Source organism: Nilaparvata lugens, chromosome 10 (assembly GCF_014356525.2).
Source record: "Nilaparvata lugens isolate BPH chromosome 10, ASM1435652v1, whole genome shotgun sequence".
Lineage (NCBI taxonomy): Eukaryota > Metazoa > Arthropoda > Insecta > Hemiptera > Delphacidae > Nilaparvata > Nilaparvata lugens.
Genome location: NC_052513.1, coordinates 26,082,726 through 26,104,256, shown reverse-complemented (window position 1 = coordinate 26,104,256; position 21,531 = coordinate 26,082,726). Strand labels below are relative to the sequence as shown.

The 21,531-nt window shown below is 33.8% G+C and overlaps 1 protein-coding gene across 8 annotated transcripts in view; it reads left to right on the top strand.

Moving 5' to 3' along the window:
• Positions 1–21,531, top strand: part of LOC111061728 (protein phosphatase Slingshot) — a 221,968-nt gene that overhangs the window by 127,570 nt on the left and 72,867 nt on the right. The window contains exon 1 of one of the 8 annotated variants that reach the window (XM_039437060.1): positions 18,206–19,481. The exons of the other annotated variants lie outside the window; for them this stretch is intronic. Coding sequence (XP_039292994.1) covers positions 19,441–19,481 — 41 coding nt within the window. The 5' untranslated portion in view covers positions 18,206–19,440. Of the gene's footprint in view, positions 1–18,205; positions 19,482–21,531 lie in introns of those variants that run through there. 8 annotated transcript variants of the gene reach the window in all.

The following is a 21,531-nucleotide window of genomic DNA, read 5'->3' as shown; positions in this document are numbered from 1 at the left end:
AAAGTGGCTTTGAAGAGGTTATTGAAAAGCGATTCGGTTTTTTGGAACTTGGTGGCTTAGATTTCTATCAAATTATCATTGGCAGAGACGTGTAGCAATTTACTCCTGTATTGTGAGGATTGACAAGAGAGAGAAAATGAAAAATGAACGATCGGAAAGTGCGTGGCATTATTCTGGAGGCCAAAAAATTGACACCGTTTAAAAATATTCCAGCAATTATTTTATGGAACCTCATAAATTGTTTGTATAATTCAATTGCGGATAAAAATTATTTTTAGGAAGAATTTTTACCGTGGTGTTTTGTTGTCTTCGTTTATCAAAGTTAATGTACATTAAAATGCCTAATCATTTCACATCAGTTGAATTGAATTGACGTCCTAAGTTCGATATAATTATTTTATACAAATTAGATTGTTCACTCTATAAATTAACGTTATTCATCATCAATATTGAAAAAATCTCACTTAATTCTAATTAATTCATTTCGGATGCACGTTTAATCCTCCAAAAAACACTCAACTTAATTAATTTATTATCATTTTATCGAAGGCTCATTTTCAAATTTAATTCCAAGCAACTTGTGTATTCAAAACAATTCAATTTAAAGCAAGCAACTGTTGAACGCAATTTGAATAGCAGAAGAAATTTGAACATACTGTACCAGGACCAACATTTTTTATACTAAGCTGTCTCACTGTATTTCTCTCTCTCACTCCTTATATTTCCTGCCTAACTCTATATCTAGTTTCTCCTTTCTCATCTCGACTGAACAACTCTTGCATATTATTTTCTCTCTCAAATGGGATGTGCAGACAGTCGTCGTTTTAGCTGTCAAGGACATTTTAATATGAAGAAAATAATTCTTGTAGCAGCTGTTACCCCCCACCACTGTTTATCAGAAGCTCCCCTCCCACAAATCTCCTTAATGATCTTCACTTCTGGTCTCAAGTAGATGCAATCTTTGAATTGCTTGTGAGGTTTTTGTTTGCCAATTCAAGTCGCTCCGACATCTATTTGCGAGCAATTTATTGAACATGGTCGAGTGGATTATTGCGAAGCTGTAGTGATCATTTGACGACTGAATAGCAGATGTGTTTAGAATGATGTTTGTATACTATGTAATATTATGTACTTATTATAAATTGTACTATATGGTCCCTGGATGTTTGTTTTCAATTTGTTCAGTTTGGTATCCCCTGGCCAATGGAGACTAAATATTTATCATATTTGACCCATCATTTTCTTGTACATTGATGTACATAGTACAAATAATGTTTGGTTGACTATGAAGCTATTGATAAATGTATCATTTTAGTGAGAAGCAAACAACCAATCTCTTTGAATCTGTCCGTAACCTTTTCGGTCTTTTTTTTCATTACCGATCAGATATATTACCCAAATCTGCGAGACAGAATACCATTGCTAGGTTTGGAGGTGTAGTTTCCACATCTCAGATTGACTCTTCCGTGCAGAATAGTATCTCGGTGCCATACAAGCGGGTTATCAGTACATTTTTTAGATTGTTGTATGTTTTAGACACAGTTTAAGAGAATCGTGTTATCACTAAGAGAATTCATACTATATAGCTATAGACTGTGCTATCTGTTATACTTTACTATCAATTCATTGTCATTTATCTATAGCTACTAAACTGAAATAAGAAAATATTGTCACACCACTTGTTATTGATTATCAAAGCGTTAATTGTCCTTGGAATTAGTTAGAATGCAGAAAATTTTTATATTTTAAGTACTGCATAGTTTATTTTTTGGATAAGTTTTAAATCTACCCTCAAGAAAGGTTGACAGATTCATACTTGTTATCATGAGGTAAGTTTAGAGAACATTTTTCAATTGAGAAATGATCTAGAATTGTACTATTATCTATCACTTTATTAAATATTACTATAATCTATATTATCATAAACTAAACGAAGAGTATCCTAGTAGATTGATTACTATCAACGTTATCATTCCTTTACTAGGGAACGTAGAGGTCCTAACTGAATTGAACTGAATTATTGTAACTAAACTAAACAGAAACAACTAAACTAAACTAATTTTTAAATTTACTCATTTGTGTACTTGTTGAGCACAATCTAGAAGTTACTTCGTCTACTCTATTTCATTGTTTTCGCGGAAAATATGCTTCAACAATTTTATTCTCGAAATTAGCATGTAGTCCAGAGATTCAGTAACCAGTCTGCCAATTATGCAAATCTGTAACTACTAAGTACCAGTTTGGCTATTCAATAATCCAATAACGTCAGTTACGATCTACTTCACTTTCTGACCACTGACCGCGCTACGTTTGTTGGTCAATGGAATTAATTTGTTCAGTCAGTGAACATTCATTACACAACTATTCTTAATTTATTGCCGTGTAAAAAGCATCATCTTTTACAGTTAATGTATGTAAGTGGATTATGATTTGCGTTATGCAACGTTGTGTTTTCACATGCAGAATGTACTGCATTGAATGTGTAATTTGTTTTGTTATTCACGTGGTTTTAATGGGTATTTAGTTTTTCAGGGCATATACTGGTTAATATTGACCTAATATAAACCTAGGCCAGTGATTGACTATTTGACCCAATAAATAATATTCTATATGAATATCACGTCTATTTTTAGGATCCAGTTGAACTAATCATAGATTTATTCATTTCATCTACAATAAAGTAAAATTACGATGGTATTAAATTAATAGTCTGTCACAGATGATGAAATATGACAATCACAGGTGATTGGGTACTGAAATAGAGTCCTTTACCCGTGGTTAATACATCAACAACCACATAATTATAGCCATGACATTAAAATAGAGAGTTAGGTTCTGTCGTGCTCTGTCGCATGTTTTATTTCGTAGTCAAACAGCTCATTTCAAAATGGTTTTCCAGAAGTAATAATTGAATATGGAAACCTATAAAACCATGTATTATTTCCTAGTTGAACACCATGTTTTGAAATAAGTTGAAAGCATAATTTTATTTTGATTGAAAACCTATAAACGTGTGATAAATTCAGTGATTGCACAGAATATTCCAGAGAAAGTAAATATTTACATCTACTGTGACACCACCATTTATAGGTATAGTTCAGGTTACTTACCATTATATATATGTACACTATGTTATAGGTCAAGCATCCTATACTGTACATTCAATTACGTCGGAGATATATGAATAAATCAGTCACCTACTGCGGTCGTTGATTTTTCTCATTTTGTGCGGCTGATTGAAAAAGTTGGTTGACTTTCGCTTCTACTATAAATTTAAATTTGCACTGCAAGATGTCGCAAGGATTTTGCCGCAATATCTTGAAGTATATCTTAGTAGTGGACAAAATTGAATGAAGGGGGGATCCAGGAGAATACGATTGATGGGGGATACTTTATTCAAAATTTCTGTGACTTATCATTTTTGTTGAACGTTGCTAGATTCCTCAATATTTTTTTATGCGTTGTGTCGTAGTATGTGCAGATCACACGTGTATGATTCATGAATGGAAAACTGGCCGAACCTCGAAAAGACTAGGGGAAATTCGTCGTTTTGAGGTGCTATTGGTGGTTTGTATTATCGATGTTTTTACCTATACTATCCGCCTTTCAGAGGTTTTTCATAGTTCTAGGAAACCTCTTCGAAACATTATTATCAATGATTTTGCCTGTACTATTCGCCTTGTTGAGGTTTTACATAGCTCTAAGGTAACCTCTATGAAAAAAAGTATATGTTTGTTAACCTCTGTAATATAGACCACAATTTGTGATTGTTAAACTACTGAACTAAAGTAGTCGAACTACTTGATTTTGGGATGGATAGAAAATAAATACATATTTTTGAAGTGCAGTATAAACCGGTACCTATTGTATTTCTGCAATTGATCAAAATAAATGCGGTTATAGAACCGTAATGTAGAGGTCGTCGGCCTTATCAAAAGTTCGTTTAATAGAGGTCACGTTCATCACCTATTCAGAGAAAAGGATACTGTGTGGATGTAGACTACCTGAACAAATGTTAAAGGTTTTGCTTCAGTCCACAAATGATTCATAACACTCGCATCAACGAGGCTCTTGTCATAATCTATTCGTCATAACTATCAACTATCTCAATTCGGGAGAGAAATAGTTCTGGATTAATTCTGTTGTTTTTCTCCCAATCATTGTTTTGATATTGTGCATGTGTAAATGAATAAGTAAATAATATGGAGGTGCTTTAGCATCGATTGTGGATTTTAAAAATCCGTTCTATCATGGTCTACGTCGTAACAAAGTTAGTACCATATAGGCACCTCTGTACTTGTTGACTTTCGCTTCTATTTAACGTATTGGTTGATGTCGCAAGCACTAGTGAGGCAATAATGTGTGTGTCCTCAGTAGGGGGACGATTATGATTGGTGATACCGAGTTTAGAGGCAAAAAATGGTAAGAAGGAGGGGGGGGAATTTAGGGTGGTGTTGAGAGGGGATTTCGATTGCAAATATAATTTTAATGAGGACGGCAGGGAGGAGGCAGGACGTCCGCTGTCGTACAGTTGGTGTCCTTTCTGAACGGATCTGTTTATCGGTGGCGGCTTGGTGCATGAATGGCAAATTTATGGAGACTAGAGATAGAGAGAAAGCCCGAGTCAGGCCAAGGCTGCACCATTATCAGCTGACTTGTGCGGCGGCTATTTAGTGCTTTTGAATGGGATTACTGGACCGGAAATTAGTTGCTAATCTCACTCTTTCTCGCGTGTAGAGTTCATTTTTCAAATTGATTTATTGCAAAAATTAAAAATACCTACAGTATAAATTGATAACAAACATCGTGTAATAAACAATAATCTTGTAAATCACCATGAAAACTAGGCAATGTTGTAAACTGGTGAGCCCCATGAGCTGGACAACTCACTCTTCAATATTGTTCTGATTCCGAAATATGCAAATTATAATAATTATATGAGTTCAAAATTTGAACTTGATTTATTAAAAGCAATCGTTGAATAAAAAACACTACAAATGGACAGCCACTCAAGGCTATAGAGTCTAGAGCTAGACAAGTAAGAATTTACGCTCTTTCAATTACTGTATTCATATTGTGAATAATAATTATTGATATGAATTATGAAAAAAAACAGCATTTGTAGTAATTTACATAGATCAAGTAAAATCCTAATTAATTCGTTCCTTTTCTTCGTTAAACCACGGAATAAATAAACCATTTTACTTAGTGTTTTCTACTCCGTGGTTGAAGTAAGTTATTATTAGTAAATATAAATAAGAAAAAACAATAATTTTACGAATTAACAATATTGAATGATTATCGACTGATAAAATATACAATATAATCTCCTTATTTTTCCGCTTATATCTACTACTACTACTACTACTACTACTACTACTACTACTATTTGGAATATTTTTTTATAAAAAAAATAAATAATTGTAATATTATTCTAACATAAATTACTTTGTAGCATTTCATATTTTTGAAAGTAGGCCATGAAATCACTCTGAAAGAATTACACCAATGCAATAAATGGAAACTTGAAATTGGAATTGAAAACAAGATTATTCTCAAACCCCAGAAAAAACAAAAGACCCAATTTTGGGTGTTTCCATCAAAATTCACCAGTAATTTCAATTCTCATAGAGTACAAGAGTATAAATTATCCAAGTTTATCATCGATGGTTTAACCTTCAGATTGGATAACAAGTGTCAGTTTCGTACTTGTAAAAATGATTCTAGTACTGTACTTGCATTTTCTCTCTTACATTATTCCATCACTGTTCTCGTCAACTCTGTTCTTGTACATTGAAAACGAATACTCACATCATGGTCGATTAGGTCCTATGATGAAATACAGTGCCTTACTTTCTGCTTTCGGCGGAAAGTTACCTAAGTTTCCTAACCAAGCTCTGGCTACGACGTTTATGGTATTTTCCGGCTGATTAATTTCAAGTATTGGGGTCTGTCGTTGGTGGATTATGTAATTGTATGGCAAATCGAGTTCAATTCATTATTCCTTTCCTTCTCAAAATTTATTGAAATTTCATCTTCAAATATAGCATACAGAACAAACGCAAGTCCAGTTGTTGAAATAGACCGTATTCTATAAAATTGACCACATATCCAGATATTCCTTGGTTTTTAATTTTTCAATTATGAAATGTTCAAGCAAGAAGTTTATTGATAAATTTTGTTTTTCAATCCAAGTTCTCTACCTTCTTCCAGCATTCCGAATCCTCCCAGACTCCTGATCTGTTACTGGTGCAGTGATCAAATTTGGCAAATGTACTCAATCAATTCTCTCAAATTCTGCAAAACAATTTTTTATCCAAATTCTCTTATTTCTTCAACATTCTGAATCCTTTCAGCATAGTCTTTGACCTATTTGTTACAGTAATTTAATTCGGCAAATTGAAAAAAATTATGTTCAAATTTTGCGTATCCTCCCAAACTTTTGACCTACTGTGACAGTAGTTTTATTCGGCAAATAATACTTAATCTTCTCAAACTGAAAAAAAATTCTGTCCAAATTTTACAACTTTTGCGAATCCTCACAGGCTTAAAGTCTACTGTTACCGTAATTTGATTCCTGAAATAATAATCAATCAATCCTTTAAAAATGCGAAGTAAGACTACTTTTTGCGACAACAAAAACAGTTTGAAGCGTCTTGCACAGGTCATTGACCTCGAACGGTCGGCCTCACTTATTTTCTTCCATTGCATTGTGATCGGCTCTTTGAGCGCCGTTATTGACAGAAATAACTTCCTGTCAATAATGTCGTCGGTCGTCGCGACGCACTGTTATTGACAACGGTGACACGTTTTCCCAGTCACTTTTCCGGCTAGCTTTTCATCTAGCTTTCCTCGTCAACAATATTATTACTGTAAAGTTCCAGAGAGTAAGTTGAGTGCTGGACGTTATAAAAATTCAATTTTTCTTTGATAATATTAGCTTACAAATTTTCATGTACGAGAGTACATGTAGGAGAGTATGTACTCTTTTAATAAAAATAAAATGTGGGGTTTGTTTTTTTTTGAGCCTTTGAAATTTTTGTATATTAGGTTTAATACTTTCTTTAGCTCCATTTAATTAATTTATATATCTCTTTTTACTTGACTAGAATTGAAGCAGAATAAGTTAACCGCAACCTACTGCCAACACACAAGGACTCTTATGTTGGCAGTGCCGAATATTACATTGATAATTATTGTTGTGCAAGTTACAATCAATGTCTATTTGTAGGTGAATGTATATTGCATACTCTAATGATTGTATTGTACAAGTATTTGTATGTGATTTTTGGCAATAAAAAAAGCAAATTCAAATTCAAACTACATTCGACGAGTTTGACAGACCCAAAATATTACATCAAGATTTTCTCAAGTGCTAAGTGTCCACTAATTTCAATCAGACCACAGAGTTTCATTTTTTCACTTCACATTTCTTCCAAAATTTGAGCATCGTCTAGGGTAGAATCAATATTGAATTAGGATGAAGATAATTGTTACAAAACTCAGTTCATTGATTGAAGAAAAATTGCCATCTTGTTAAAGTTAAATGTATTAATCTTTTAATAATTCATGAAAGTACAGTCATTTTTTGTGGCTATACATTTTTAACCAGTTTTTGATTGTAGGGTGAAATTTCATTTCATTCCAGTTCATTGATTGAAGAAAAATTGCCATCTTGATGAAGTTAAATGTATTAATCGTTTAATCCTTCATGACAGTACAGTCATTTTTTGTGGCTATACAATTTTAACCAGTTTTTGATTGTAGGGTAAAATTTCGCTTCCAGGCTAGTCCAAGAACTCATTCATCCAAATCAATTTGAACAAAACAATATTGATTGAATAAAGATGATTCCACATCCAAAACAATACCAATTGGTGGAAATTGATGAAATACTGCACTGTAGTATAAAACATGTTATTTGGCACAGTTTGATTGTTTTCTTTTCATTATTAATTTAAAACAATAATCTGTAATGAATAAAAATAGAACTTGACTTCTGCAAATGAACTGTACATTACAGTATTACAGTTTTTCTCACGTATCTGACAAGTAAAGAAAATCGCCAGTGGACACAGTACTCAGTTCTCTGCAAGTTCTGCTCTAGTTATTGCCAGCACTCTGATTCCAGTATTATGTCTGCTGTTGTTACGCCACTGCACTAACTTACCTTGTCCTAGCACATTCAATATATCTATATCACTGAGTATAACTATACAAATACTGTATATAGCCATATAAATACACAGTACACACTTTAGCGATCACTATCAATAATTATTGTGTTGTATATTTATTTACTGCTCGAGCAATTACAATGTTCCAGCCCATTCATTCATGAGATGCAGTCCGCAGATAGTAAAATTATCCGGCTACTAAGAACGAAAATTTATATGCGGAGCTGACCCCGTCGTAGAACCGTAAAATTAGCGTACATGGAACGTAACATTAGCGTAACGGAGTGAGATATAGTTCGGTTGAAATACACGTGTTTGACAGTAGCATAGTTGTTTGTTGTTGTGCTTTTGGAAGACTCTTTTGAATTTGTTGTATATCATTTGAGATAGAAGTTCATAAATGTAACACAAATAGAGTATCTAACTTTCAACTTAAATAAATAACACTTCACAGAATATGAATGGATTAGGGATTGGAGTATGTAATTGCATACAGTAGAACCTCTTTAGTATAAACAGAAGGACAAAAACCACGATAGGCGAATTTTTCAAATTCTCCTTGAAATCTAACTCAATGAGGAAGCTCCTTTATAACATAAAAATTCGGGTGCAAAAAATCTTGATAAGACGAACTTTCTCACTTCAAGTCTGTCAATAAAACTATTTCCTTGATTTCTCGAGTTTTGTCTTCTTATTCAGGTACTACTGTACAATCGCACAATGTATTATTTGTCATGACAGCCCTAGAATTAGGGTATACATTTCGTGTTTGTTACGTTACGTCCTACGTTACATTTAGTTTCGTGTTACCTTCTTGCTACGCTGCCGTACGCTAATTTCCACGTCTATTGGTCGAGCTACCCCGAGGTGTTCCATTGTAATCTAGACGTCTCTGTTGTGTTGTATTTATTGTTCGTTCCATTATAACATAATTAACGCTGTCTTTGTCTTTGTCCGCTAATGCAATTTGTCAGTGTGGTCTGATTGTCTTTTGTCTCAGTTTCGCATCAACGTAGGTCGTGCTCCCTTCTCCTCCCTCCCGTCTCTACACCACCCTTCTCTAATTCATTGTAATCTGTAACATTATTCAGTTGAATTACTGCAGCGGAAACAGATTAACATTGGTAATTGAAATTTTGATTTAGCTCCTTTGTCATCTTACTTGATTCTCTGTGTGTAACTGTTGTTTAGTTTTTTCTATATTTAAATAACATAAAGCTGTAAAGTAAAAAGTAGTGTTTACTTTGTTAAAATTCTGTGATGCCTTTATTAGTATTGGACTTCGATTAAAGCAGTTCTATCTGAAGCTGAGAGATCCATCCATTCAACTTATTTATTATTTGTTATCCAGATCAATCACTCGTGGTTTTCAAAAACACAAATGAAACCAACACGTCTTTAGGAAAACTAACCTTTTTTTACTTGAAACCGCATTGAGAGTCACTCACTCAGTTGTTGTTATTCGTTGGTGTCCTCTCCTATAAGGATACAACGTTTTAATAAATTACATGTTTTATCTTAAAAGTTTGAGTTAATGAATAGATGTGATATATATTGTATTTCGGGTGACCTATTTTAGTTTCTAATCGCAACACATGTCCATATTTTTGTAGTTTTCCAAAATTAGGTGAAATAAAGGCATCAATCATGTTGAACTGTGATAACCTCATTGGGCGATGATACGTCAATTTATGTTATTTCATACTGTTGTGTTTATATCTTTCTTCTGATAAACGACGTCTTCAAATAAAATAGTAGCTGTATTCGGATGTAAGTGTTTACCAATCCATAATCTGATTTCTTCTCAAGTATATTCATAGGAGTCTCGGGGGTAATTAATGTGTATTTTCATGTCAATGAAGTTGTGAAATGTTTCCTCTTCATTCATTCTTATTCATGATTTAATAATAAACAATATTTTAAAGTCTGTAGATTAAACGCGGTAATCATGAACTTTTATTTTACAAATTAAATGAACTCTTTCGAATTCCATGAACTCTTCTCATGAACTCTTTAATTACCATTTTCAAACGTATTCAAATAGTATCTTTTCTGTTGGAATGGGTACAGCGTATTGAGAGTGCAGTGAACAGCTTAGCAAAGCTGTCAAGCTTGTTGCCTACCTTAGAACTCGAAGGAACTGTCCGTTGTTAATACATTCCATCGTGACCTCATTGCGTCTTTGTTTTTGTTTCTCTTTCTATAGTTTCTAAGTATTCAATTTGAAATAATTAATTTTTAATTTAATAGATTTCCCCGTATTTGTCTACTCCAGGGTAGATTACAAACGGCTACTCTACAAGCTAGCTCGCTCAAACGATTATCGAGTACAGTTCGGTCTTAAAAATTTTCCCAGATTCTTCACTAGCCAGTAACTAGTATGCCAGTTGGCTGGTATAGGATTACACGGAGCTAGTTCACTATCAAATAGTTAAATAGCTGGCTAGTAGCTTAATCTCGCCTCGTGCATTTGACTAGTAGATATCATCTTGTTAATATATTATAGACGTGATTATTAATATTCTATTTCAACAGATTCCAATTTTGAACAAGACATTCTTTCGGCTTACATAATTGAACGTGTTCATTTCCATACTTTATTATTTTCAAGATGATAATAAATTAGCGGCTTCTATAAAATTGTTTTTTCCAATTCTTTCCTTTTTCATCACCCAATGAAATAACCTATTTTCATATTACATGTTATCCATACTATTGTTCAGTTTTCATCTATCACATGTCCTTTTAAATGAAGGTTCATCTCATTAGAACCTTTTCACAATATCATCGATGTAAAGGTAATCATATTAATGTGAAATGGAAGAGATAGGTTGGCTGATTTTCCCTCTCATTCACATGAAACTTATCCTCTAATCATATTTTCGAAATAATTTGATGTGTAAAAGTAATCGTTTTGCCTGTTTATTTTGTGCCAGGTACCAGGAGCCTGGAATTCAATGGTTTTCAGTTTGATTGGATGGAACCTTTTGGTGAGGTTAGCCTAGCACAAAGCTTATTTGACGAAGGAAAATAGATGAGCCTATTTGCCTTTTAGGATCGGTGAAATGAAATGGCGTTTTGGTTAGATTAGGCTGGCATTCTATTAAGCCCTAGAGTGACGTAGGAACGGTGGATTCCGGTGCCTGGTACCCTTACCCTATCCCTAGTGCTTCTCCACCAGTTCATAGTAATGTGCAGTATTGATCCGATTTCTGCCCTATAGTACACACTTCACTGCCTACCTGTTCCATTCGAGCAGCAAGTTTACGTTGAGAGCTCTCAATTTTGTGCGATATTCATTGGATCTGCAAATAAATTATTTTGGAAAGAAAATAACTGACAAAACTTGTTCTATTGCAGAAATCAGTAAATAGTCCAAAATCACGTTCAACTTTCAAATTTTGAATAGAAACAAGCAAGTCTCAATTGAATTTTATCGCATAACAAAAAATTTATTAAATCAAAAAATTTTGCCATGAAATATTCAGGCCTATAACAGAACAATATGATTCATATTGAACGCGTTTTGTTACAATAGACTCAATTTGGACTGTCACTGTCAGATGTACTTTAGATTGTATTACAACTTTATATTGAATTCGTACTACATAAATATTGATTGAAGTAGTTCAAATTCTACTTAATGATCGGAGGATTATATCAAGATTTTTTAAAGATTTTCCGACATCTATTTTGAAACTTTATTATCATTGTAATAATAATTGATAAAGTGACATCAAAGGTCTCAAATAGTAACAAAGTGCTAAAACTAGTTGGGATTCATAAGGAATCCTCAAGAGAATTCATTAGGAAATTGTAAAAGTTTACACTGTTAATTAGAAAAGCGACATCAAGATCTCAAATAGAATCACTGTGACAAAACTATTCGAGAATCATTAGAAAACCTTGGAGTTTAACAGAAAATTGTGAAAGTTTTTGTCGCAATGCGTCATTTCGCAGCGAGATGTTTTCCACCTTCTAGACTTGGCTTTGCCGTAGGTCTAGGATCCACTTTAGACGAAAGTAGGTCACATCCCCTAAACGACCGGCTTCCCTTCTCCGCCATCTGAATGTGAAGTACAGAGCAAACTACCCCTACCCCAACCCCAACCCTCCACAGCATCAGTCGTGTTTTTCATCTCAGCTAACCTTGGGCTGCGATGCTCTGCTCTTCCCCACCCACCCTCCTTCCACTCCACACTCCCTTCACAGAGTTCAGCATCCGTTTTCACTTTTGGCCTTCAATAGCTTTCCAAGGCCAGGCGATAACTGATGAATTATTGAGGTGACTTGTTATGAAATGATATTGGATTTCGAATTTCCTCCGAATAGGAGAGTTTTCATTGGATGCAACAATAATTTATGAATCTTTCATTCAAGTAGCTGATAATATTTCCGATAAACGTTTTGTAAAAAGAGACGCATTGAAAGTTTTTATAAAAAAACATATTCTGTAAAGAAAAGCCTATTTCATCAATAACCAATCTATCAATCTTATGTACTGGGCACACAAGAATTATATTAGCTTTTATTCACGATTATGATAAGATAGAAGATTATGATTCAGATATTTTAATTCATGATATTATTATGTGTAAACTAGGATATACTTTTTTTAATTTTCATTGTTTTCTCTCTTCCTCCTTTCTTTGTTATCTGTTTTTTTATGTATTTCTTTTGTTTTTGTTCCCTCATATCCCACCTTTCAATGAATACCTTCAATTTTTATGCAATTGAACACACTCGCATTAATCTGATGGAATGAATCTCTTTTGTTATTAAAAAGAATATTTATTCAATGAATGAATTTGGAAGATGGCGGACTTGTCGGTCGAAAATCGCGTTGTTACAGTAAGTGAATAAATTCATTTATTGGAAATTATTTGACTACTATAGTGCGGTCCACGTTATAATGGCAGTGGATAAAGATAAGAGAATAGCGCGATGCCGATTCTCTGCATTAATTAATTATATTTCTACACTGTTAAAAACATACTTGGCATCGTTGTGGACCTGGAAAAGGATAGTACCACCGGCTTTGTCGAATGATAGACAAGAATAGCAAAACCAAAGTTGATCAAATACTGTCATTATAACGTGGACCTTACTATAGTCGTTCTTTTTGATAACAAAAAATGATCTAATAGTGTGAGCAGTTCATGATGTTGAACAACATCGAAGAAATAGATCTAATTGAATTGCATTCACTCCTAGAAATATAAGTCTATCACAGGAAAAGTGCAGAACAACAATACAAAATATATAAATTTATTTGTAAAAGCAAATCAAACAGATAAAAATCCAATAATTAAAGGTCTTGTATTCAGATTCCTTTTAATCGTTTTGCCTTCATTTTCACATCCATCAGACTAACTTTAAAGTGAACTGAGTAAAAAGTAATCAAGTAGAGAGGATCTACATTGAGCAGAAAAGATCTCAAATTGGTGTAATTTCTATCTCTCTGAAACAAAATACGCGATTTCCTATCCAGTCGTTATCATTGCAGCTATCTGCAAATTACAGAAACAAAGCGTCCATTGTTTTTCCGGGTCCAGCACTTGAAAAGTCATTTAATCGGGCCTTGCAACGAATACTTCCGCTCCTGCTTCATATACAACAAGATTCACAGATAAGTTCTGTTTCTTTGTTGTCGATTGTAAACTCAGATAGTGTCAACTATTGCATGTTTCAAGGTCAAATCGTATTCGCCATCGATTTTATTCCCTCGGTGCTACTAGGGCTGAAGTTCTATTTTGGAATTGTAGTTTTTTCAAATCTAAGTTTTATTTTATCTAGCTGGTAGAGTTGGCACTGCAGGGCAGTTCCTAGAGTGATCTTAGTTAATTGTCTTTCAATTGTTGTCTATTTCTGGAGAGTTTTTGATTGTTATTAGACACGAAACGTCGTTCCACCATCACAACAAACTCAGTTTGTTTTTTATTTTCAAATCGTCTTTCAGATTCCTTTTTCTTGATTTCCAAGATTACTTGCCATTGTAAACAAACACGGAACGTTCTTGAAATGTTAGATCAGTTGAAAAACATTCATTGCCTATGAATAAATATATAAAAAACGTACATCAATTTTGATCTCTGATCAGTTCTTTGGATACAAGCTAATCCGAGATCAATTTTAATCAAGAATTCAAAATTTATCGTTTTTTATGGATACAATTATTCTAATGTGTGTATATCAAGTATATCATTTTGAAGTATAATTTATTTATTGTGAGCGTAGTAGTTGATAGGCGTCCTCCAAGAATACATCTCCCGTTGATAGTAGTGGCTAAATTTAGCTAGGGGCGGGGAACTCAGTGTCTCTCAGTTTTTACTCTCCTCTCTCTGTTTCCAATCCATTCTACACACTTTCAAGACCAAGTAAGTATTTGTTTGTTTGTGTGCATTTGTGGTGGAATCGCGCCTCGCGCCCTTGTCCTCTTTCATTATTTTTCTACTTCATCTATTACTTATTTATTTTCGTAATCTTTCCTGCTATTTCTGTTTCTCTTCATCATCACTACTCCTCTGTTTCCTCCTTCTCCTCCTCTTACCTCTTCCAATCCTCCTCCTTCTTCTCCAATTCCTCCTCCTCCTCCTCCTCATCCTTCTTCTTCACCAATTCCTCCTCCTCCCCCTCTCCTCTCCTTCTTTCAATTCATCTTTTTCGTTCACCTTCCTTCCTTCTCTTTCAATTCTTTCTTCTCTTTTCCTTCTCTTATATTTTATTTCCACTTCTTTCCATTTCAAATTCTTTAACCTTTACTGTTCCCTCTGAACTTTTTCTCTCAGAATTTCATTTTCCTCCATTATCCTCTTGGAGCTTTATCCATATTGTGATTTACTGTCCTATTCACACAGTTCCTCTTCTCTCCCCAATCATTATTCCCCGCGATCTCAATTCTCTTTTCATGCTTCCACTATATGTTTTTCTTCTCTCTTTCCCTTGGTATATTTTCCTCTCCATTCCAATCAATCTCTTCTATCACAATCAAGCATTTCATTGTTCCTCACTGTTGTTAATTCATCATTGGCTTCCTTCTTATTCCCAATCTTCTTAATTTCTGTTTCTTCTTTTTTAGTTCTTTCTTTTGCTCATTCTAATCCTCCATCCTCTACTTTCTCTGTTCAGTCGTCTCTTCTTTCATGCTCGCTCTTTCCTTAATTGTTTCTCTCACTCTCATTGTTTTTCTCTTCTCCTTCCTTATGAAACATCATGTTCCTCATCTTCCCTTCTTCGTTTCTGCTTCGTTCCTCTTCTGAATCATTCTTTATCCTCCCTCTCGACTCTTCTTTTATCTCTTTCTAGTAGTTGGTCTTCTTTCTTTCCCTCACATTCATCTTTCATTTTTCCCCTCGACTCTTGTACAAAAGTTCTGTTCATTATTTCATTCCTCTCTTTTTTCAATTCTCGCCCCTCTTCTCTCTCCCTTCTTTCTCCATTTCTTCTCTCGTTCCCCAGAGTTTCTCTCTTCCTCCCTACCTTGTGAAGCAACAGGGTGCCGTTGTGACGTATGCCTAGGACACTCAGCCAGCCATAGCGCGCCTTATATAGTTTTGTAGGCTTTCCGCCAAACACTCATATCTAAATTTCGCCACACTCCTACTGAAGGAGACCCCACTTTGCTAATGAGAACATTATTTCGACTTATTTTTGATGCATTCACTCTCTTGGCTCCGCTGGTTTTATCTGATCACCAGCACTTGCCTTTTTATTAGCTCCTATGTATCACTTCTGTAGATTCTATGTCTATTTTCTATTGCATCTTTAGGTTGATGCAAATGAAGTAATTAGGTAATTAAAATTAGCTGAATTGTATCAGTTTGTCATTTCTTTCCAATAAGATACACAACGCATACAACATTATCTTACTGATGAATTATTTATTTTTATGTAACACACACACACACACACACACACACACACACACACACACACACACACACACACACACACACACAACACACACACACACACACACACACACACCACACACACACACAACACACACACACACACACCACACACACACACACACACACACCACACACACACACACACACACACACACACACATACACACATACACACACACATACTGGTGATTAATTTCATTTAATTTTTCCACGTTTCTTTGATAGTTCCAATAGAAAATTTTGATCTGGAACCATAAGACGAACCTTATCAATTGTTTCATAGGCTAGAGATAAAAACTTCAATAGATAGATAAATGAGCCTTGTTCTTTGTCATTCAATATTGAATATTGTTCCTTGTTATATCCTCATAAGTTTCGAAAATTTACCAACTTTTATATTTTCTTTTTTCCAGGTGCGTTTGTTTTATTTAGAGAATGTGGATGATGGACATAGTCGACTAATCGGAGGGTTGTGAGTGATATTTTATTACTTCATGTAGTTATTGAAACTTATGTATTGTGAACCATTGAATAGCATCACTCGATTAAAAAATAAAAATCTATAGAAATTTTATCATTCTTTAATTCTAATTCCATTGTTAAGATTTGTAGTTCAATTGACTTCAATTCAATTGCAAGCTTTTTACTTTTCAATTCGAAAACTTTATCTACTTAGTTGTCAGTTGTCACTGACTTCTTGACTTCTTACCTACTACTTTAGGAACCCATTTGAAAAAAATATTTGGTTCATCATGCTTCTGATTACATAGTGGTAGTAAAAGTTGGAACACATTTAAATTTCTCTCCTTTAAATGATAGTCTTAAAATATTTCATTCGATTTTATAATACTTTCAAAACGTTAATATAGCAAGTTTTATTCAATTTATCAAGCCGAATAGGTTTCATTGCTGCATTAAAAAAACTATGCTTTTTATGAATGAACTTCAAACCCAATTACTGCGTAATATCATAGAGAAACGATAGCATAAGTAGATATCCCATGGTATAGGGCGTTCATGCCGCAACTTTTACTGTTATCCCAAGCCGATAGTTCACATAGTTCTTTCCTATGCAGCTGTGTGACACTGGTAGTCTCTCAAATTGTGCCGTTCATACACCATCACCCCAACAAAACAGTAAAAATTGACGATAATCGACAGTAATCGGCTTGAGATAACAGTAAAAGTTGCGACATAAATTCCCTATACCATGGGATATCTACTTACGCTATTGTTTCTCTATGGTAATATGTAGGTGAAATAACTGGTTGAAAAACTTGTTAAATAATTGCCATTGGAATGATATTTTTGCAAATTTCATACTGTTACATAGACTAATTTGACCTTTTTATCAACTCCTGCAGTAACTATTTTTTATATAAAAACTTCCTCATGAGACCCTTTATAACAACTTTTTAAACAAATTATCTGTTCACAAATCACATACTACAAAATGAGCTATGTTGACCCTATTATAAGTATTTCAAACGACACAGTTTGACCCATATAACTTCAACAATATTGACTCAAATCACCCAAATAAATCACTATAGTTACCACCCATTATCGGTAACGTTATTTCCAATCATATAATATCGACCAATACTTCACAAAATTATAGGCGTTGAGATATACTTGTTTATCTGGAAATAATCAGTTGCCTATTTTCCTGTTACGATGATCATTATTATTATTAGATAGCCTCTATCATTTCGTGCGTAATGTTATCAGAGTATTATATCTTTGGCAATTGAGTGAGAGTTGGTCTCAAGACCTAGAGTAGCGTAATAATAATAACAGCCAGGTGATCTTGACATGGTTTTTCCTTCAAACTACTAGCTGTATATATCTATTTATAAAGTTTATATATAGTGGTCTGGGAAGGGGGCACCAGTTTTCGTACTAAACTATATAGATATATAATATTGTGGTCTGAAGGAGGTTTTCGTTGCAGACTGATATTGGCTACGTAATCGTGGTAAGAGTGATATGACGGTTGACCTCTCTCAATATATCTCTCTCACTCACTGCAGTTTCTCTCCTTGTTCTCTATCACTCACTCCCTCTTTGTCACTCCCCTCTCCGCTCTTGAGAGTGGTGTTTGAGATGCAGTAGACGAGTAGACGCTCAGTCTAGGTCTGTAGTTCCTAGCGTCGGGGAACCACGGAGCAGAAGATAAGACGCGACGGTTTGTTTTGTTTTGACGTACGTCTTGTGGGGATTTTTCCCCCCGTTACCTGAAAAAAATTCCCCTAAAACTTCGCAGTGCTTCATTCTATCTTCGGTTACGTGCCGGTAATGTTTCGGGGATAGAGGGAGTAGTGGATGAATATTGTGTAAAATAGTGTGAGATTGTTGTGATTTTGCAAAACTTGGTAATTTGTTAGGGTTTGTGATTTGTAAATTGAAATTGCTCGGTGATGAAAAACTTGTGATAGTTCAGTGGAGATTCGAGGATCATTTAGGTTTTTTGTGTTATTAGAACTACATATTTGGTTTGTTTTTGCTTACAATTGTTGATGACTGATAAATGTGAAGTTAAAGTTCCTGAATTTGGGTTGAATTTGCGGTTGAAACTTGTAAATTAGTACCTGTGATATATAGTTCAGTATTGAATACTAGTGAATTGTCATTTGACTTACAGAATAAATTTGATTGAATATCTGAAATTGATATTAATCGCGTCATTGATTGATTGATTTTCGTATTTTATACAGAATTTTATCAGATAAGAATATCAAACTTTACGAAAGTCCTGCACTGAAACACCTCTAGCTTGTGATCCAGATATCAAAACTTTAGAAGAACTGAAATTTGAAGCGAAATATTTCAATGTGCCATAATTCGAAATATCTTACTCCAAGAACTGTTGTTTGATTGTAGATGAAGAAATACTGATCTCAAAATTCAATAGGAAAGTTATTTAAACTTTTTTAGAACAATTGGGTGATTCATTAAAACCTACAATAATTTGTTACCAAAGTACTCTCTCATTTGATAAGTCGAGTTGAATGTAGTTTTTCAATTATTTCAATAAGCTTATGATATTGTGTTATCTCAAGTATACCATCTCCAAGAATTTCGTTAAATAGATATCAGTGCTGAAGCTCCAGCCAGGAAAATTTCATTCAAAATTGACAATGAAGTCCATAATGTGTCATACATTTTTCATTCTCGCCTCAATCTGGAACGGATTTGAATATCAGTGCATGTGATTTGTGATTGGAGAAGATTCTCTTGAATCAGATTATCGACTAAACTAGTTGTAGTCTTGTGTTTGGGTATCTAAGACGTGTGTGAATAATGCAAAAGTGTTGACTAATTAATGTAGTTTCAAAAACGGATCACCTATGACAATATCACAACTATGGACGTATGGCGGCATGTACTCGTGAGTTTACTTTTTCATTTTATTTTAAAAATGTAATTGTTCAGTGTGTTTTGAAAATATTACCATGGGTTTGTGAATCTTTGTCTTTTTATACAATACTACAAAAACTTAGTGATAGCCACTTCAAATCATAGATTATGTGGCATGTTTTGAGAATATTTCAAGCGTTTGATTTGCAAATTAGAATGAAAAAATTCTCCTAAAGATCTATTTGATAGATTTAATAATTTTTCATTGTTGTCGTTTCTGCAAACAAATAGAGTTTATAAAGATGAAAGAGAAAAATTCACCTTGAAATTCATGAATTGAATAATTTTTTTCTCATTTTTGTCATCGAAAGCAATTTAAATTTTGTCATCAGCAGTGTGAAGAGCAGTGACCTATTATGTTCATTTTGATAATAATGCGTAGTTTTATTGAACCTTAATAGTAATATAATGTGATTTATCTTTAGTGTTCTATTGACCGTGATTCACGGCCAGTGGCATAGATAACACGTTCCTAAACAAACTTTATATTCAATTAATTTTCTTTGTTTTTGTTAGCATCATTTTAGTTCTCAATATAAATCTTTTCGCATTTGAATCTTCAGTTGTTAGCTACTAGATTATTGTTCGTATCTAGGCCTACACTATTCTCTCCTCTAAATTTCTGTTATACAGATTGAAATAAAACAAAACCCGCGAGGGATAAAACATGCATTATGGTAAATATGGTAAATATTCATTTTGAATAAACGACGAAGAAACGATTTGAAGTTGCTCCCATCACTTATTTGTCACTTAAATGTCCAAAAACTAGTGAGATTAATGAAACTAACTAGAGAGTGGTGTATGAAACAAATCTAGTTTCTTGTTTTTATTTATTTTATTTTTAAAATAGATAAGTAGTTCTGATGATTCCAAGACAATTTGTTCAATTTCAATAATTCGATCTAGAGCTAAACCTATCATGTAGTATAGAAGTATATCACTTGAAGATTAAACATTTTTACAAGTTACTATTTTCAGTTACAAATTCCAATATGAAGTAATAGATAAGCCCGGGAAAAAGATGAGGTACAATTGTTAATATAGTGGATAAATATCCTGGACAAAAGAAATACAAGATCCCAAGAAATACACAATCACTATAAAAAGGTGATAAATTTTCTGGAACCCATTAATCTGGCAATGATTACCAATCAACTAGTTTGCTTGTAACAACTGATCCGGTTGTATTTGCCCTGTAGAACATTAATTAAGTTGAACAAGAGTTGGAATTGGCCTCCAATTTAATGTACCAGAAAGGGTTAGCAAGATAAAAAAGTGTAACAATAAATAATTATTATTGAAGCGGGCTCCTTTCTTTGCCAAGGTGAACCTTGCATTCTCCTTCCTCCTACGTACTTCTAGCCTCTTGTTTCTTCTCTTTCTCTACTTTATCATCGGCTTTTTTCATTTTTCTTTCACAAACACTTTCTATAGTTTGATGATCCATCTACTTTTTTGAATTTCTCTTTCATAAACACTTTCTACAGTTTGATAAAAATAATATCTTTCCACTACTACCTACTACTCTCTACTCAATTTTCTCTTCTCCCTTGCTCTATTCCTTCTTTTTTTCTCCTAATTAACCCTTATTTCCATCCTCCCTCCCTACTTTTACTCATGCGAGTAGTTCCCATTTTTCTTTTGTCGGTTTATTACCTTTTTTCTGTCTTCTCAACTTTGTATATACTGTATTTCCCTGTTTCTTCCTCTTTCTCATATTCTCTTCCCCTTTAATTCATTTGACCTCCAGTTCTCTGTTATTCTAATCGTCTTCTTTTTTACTTTTCTCTCTCTTCATGTTCTTGCTATTTTTCTTCTCATTCATATCCTTATCCATCCTCATCTCTTTTCACTTTTCCTCCTATCTCTTCTTTATTTTTGCTCTTTAAATGTTGTCTCTGTACTTCTCTTCCAATCCTTTTTCTCGTCATCTCTACTCCGTTGTATTTAACTCCTCATCTATCTTACTTGTTTTCTTTTCCTTTGCTCTTTCTTTCCCTTCTATCTACATTCTTCTT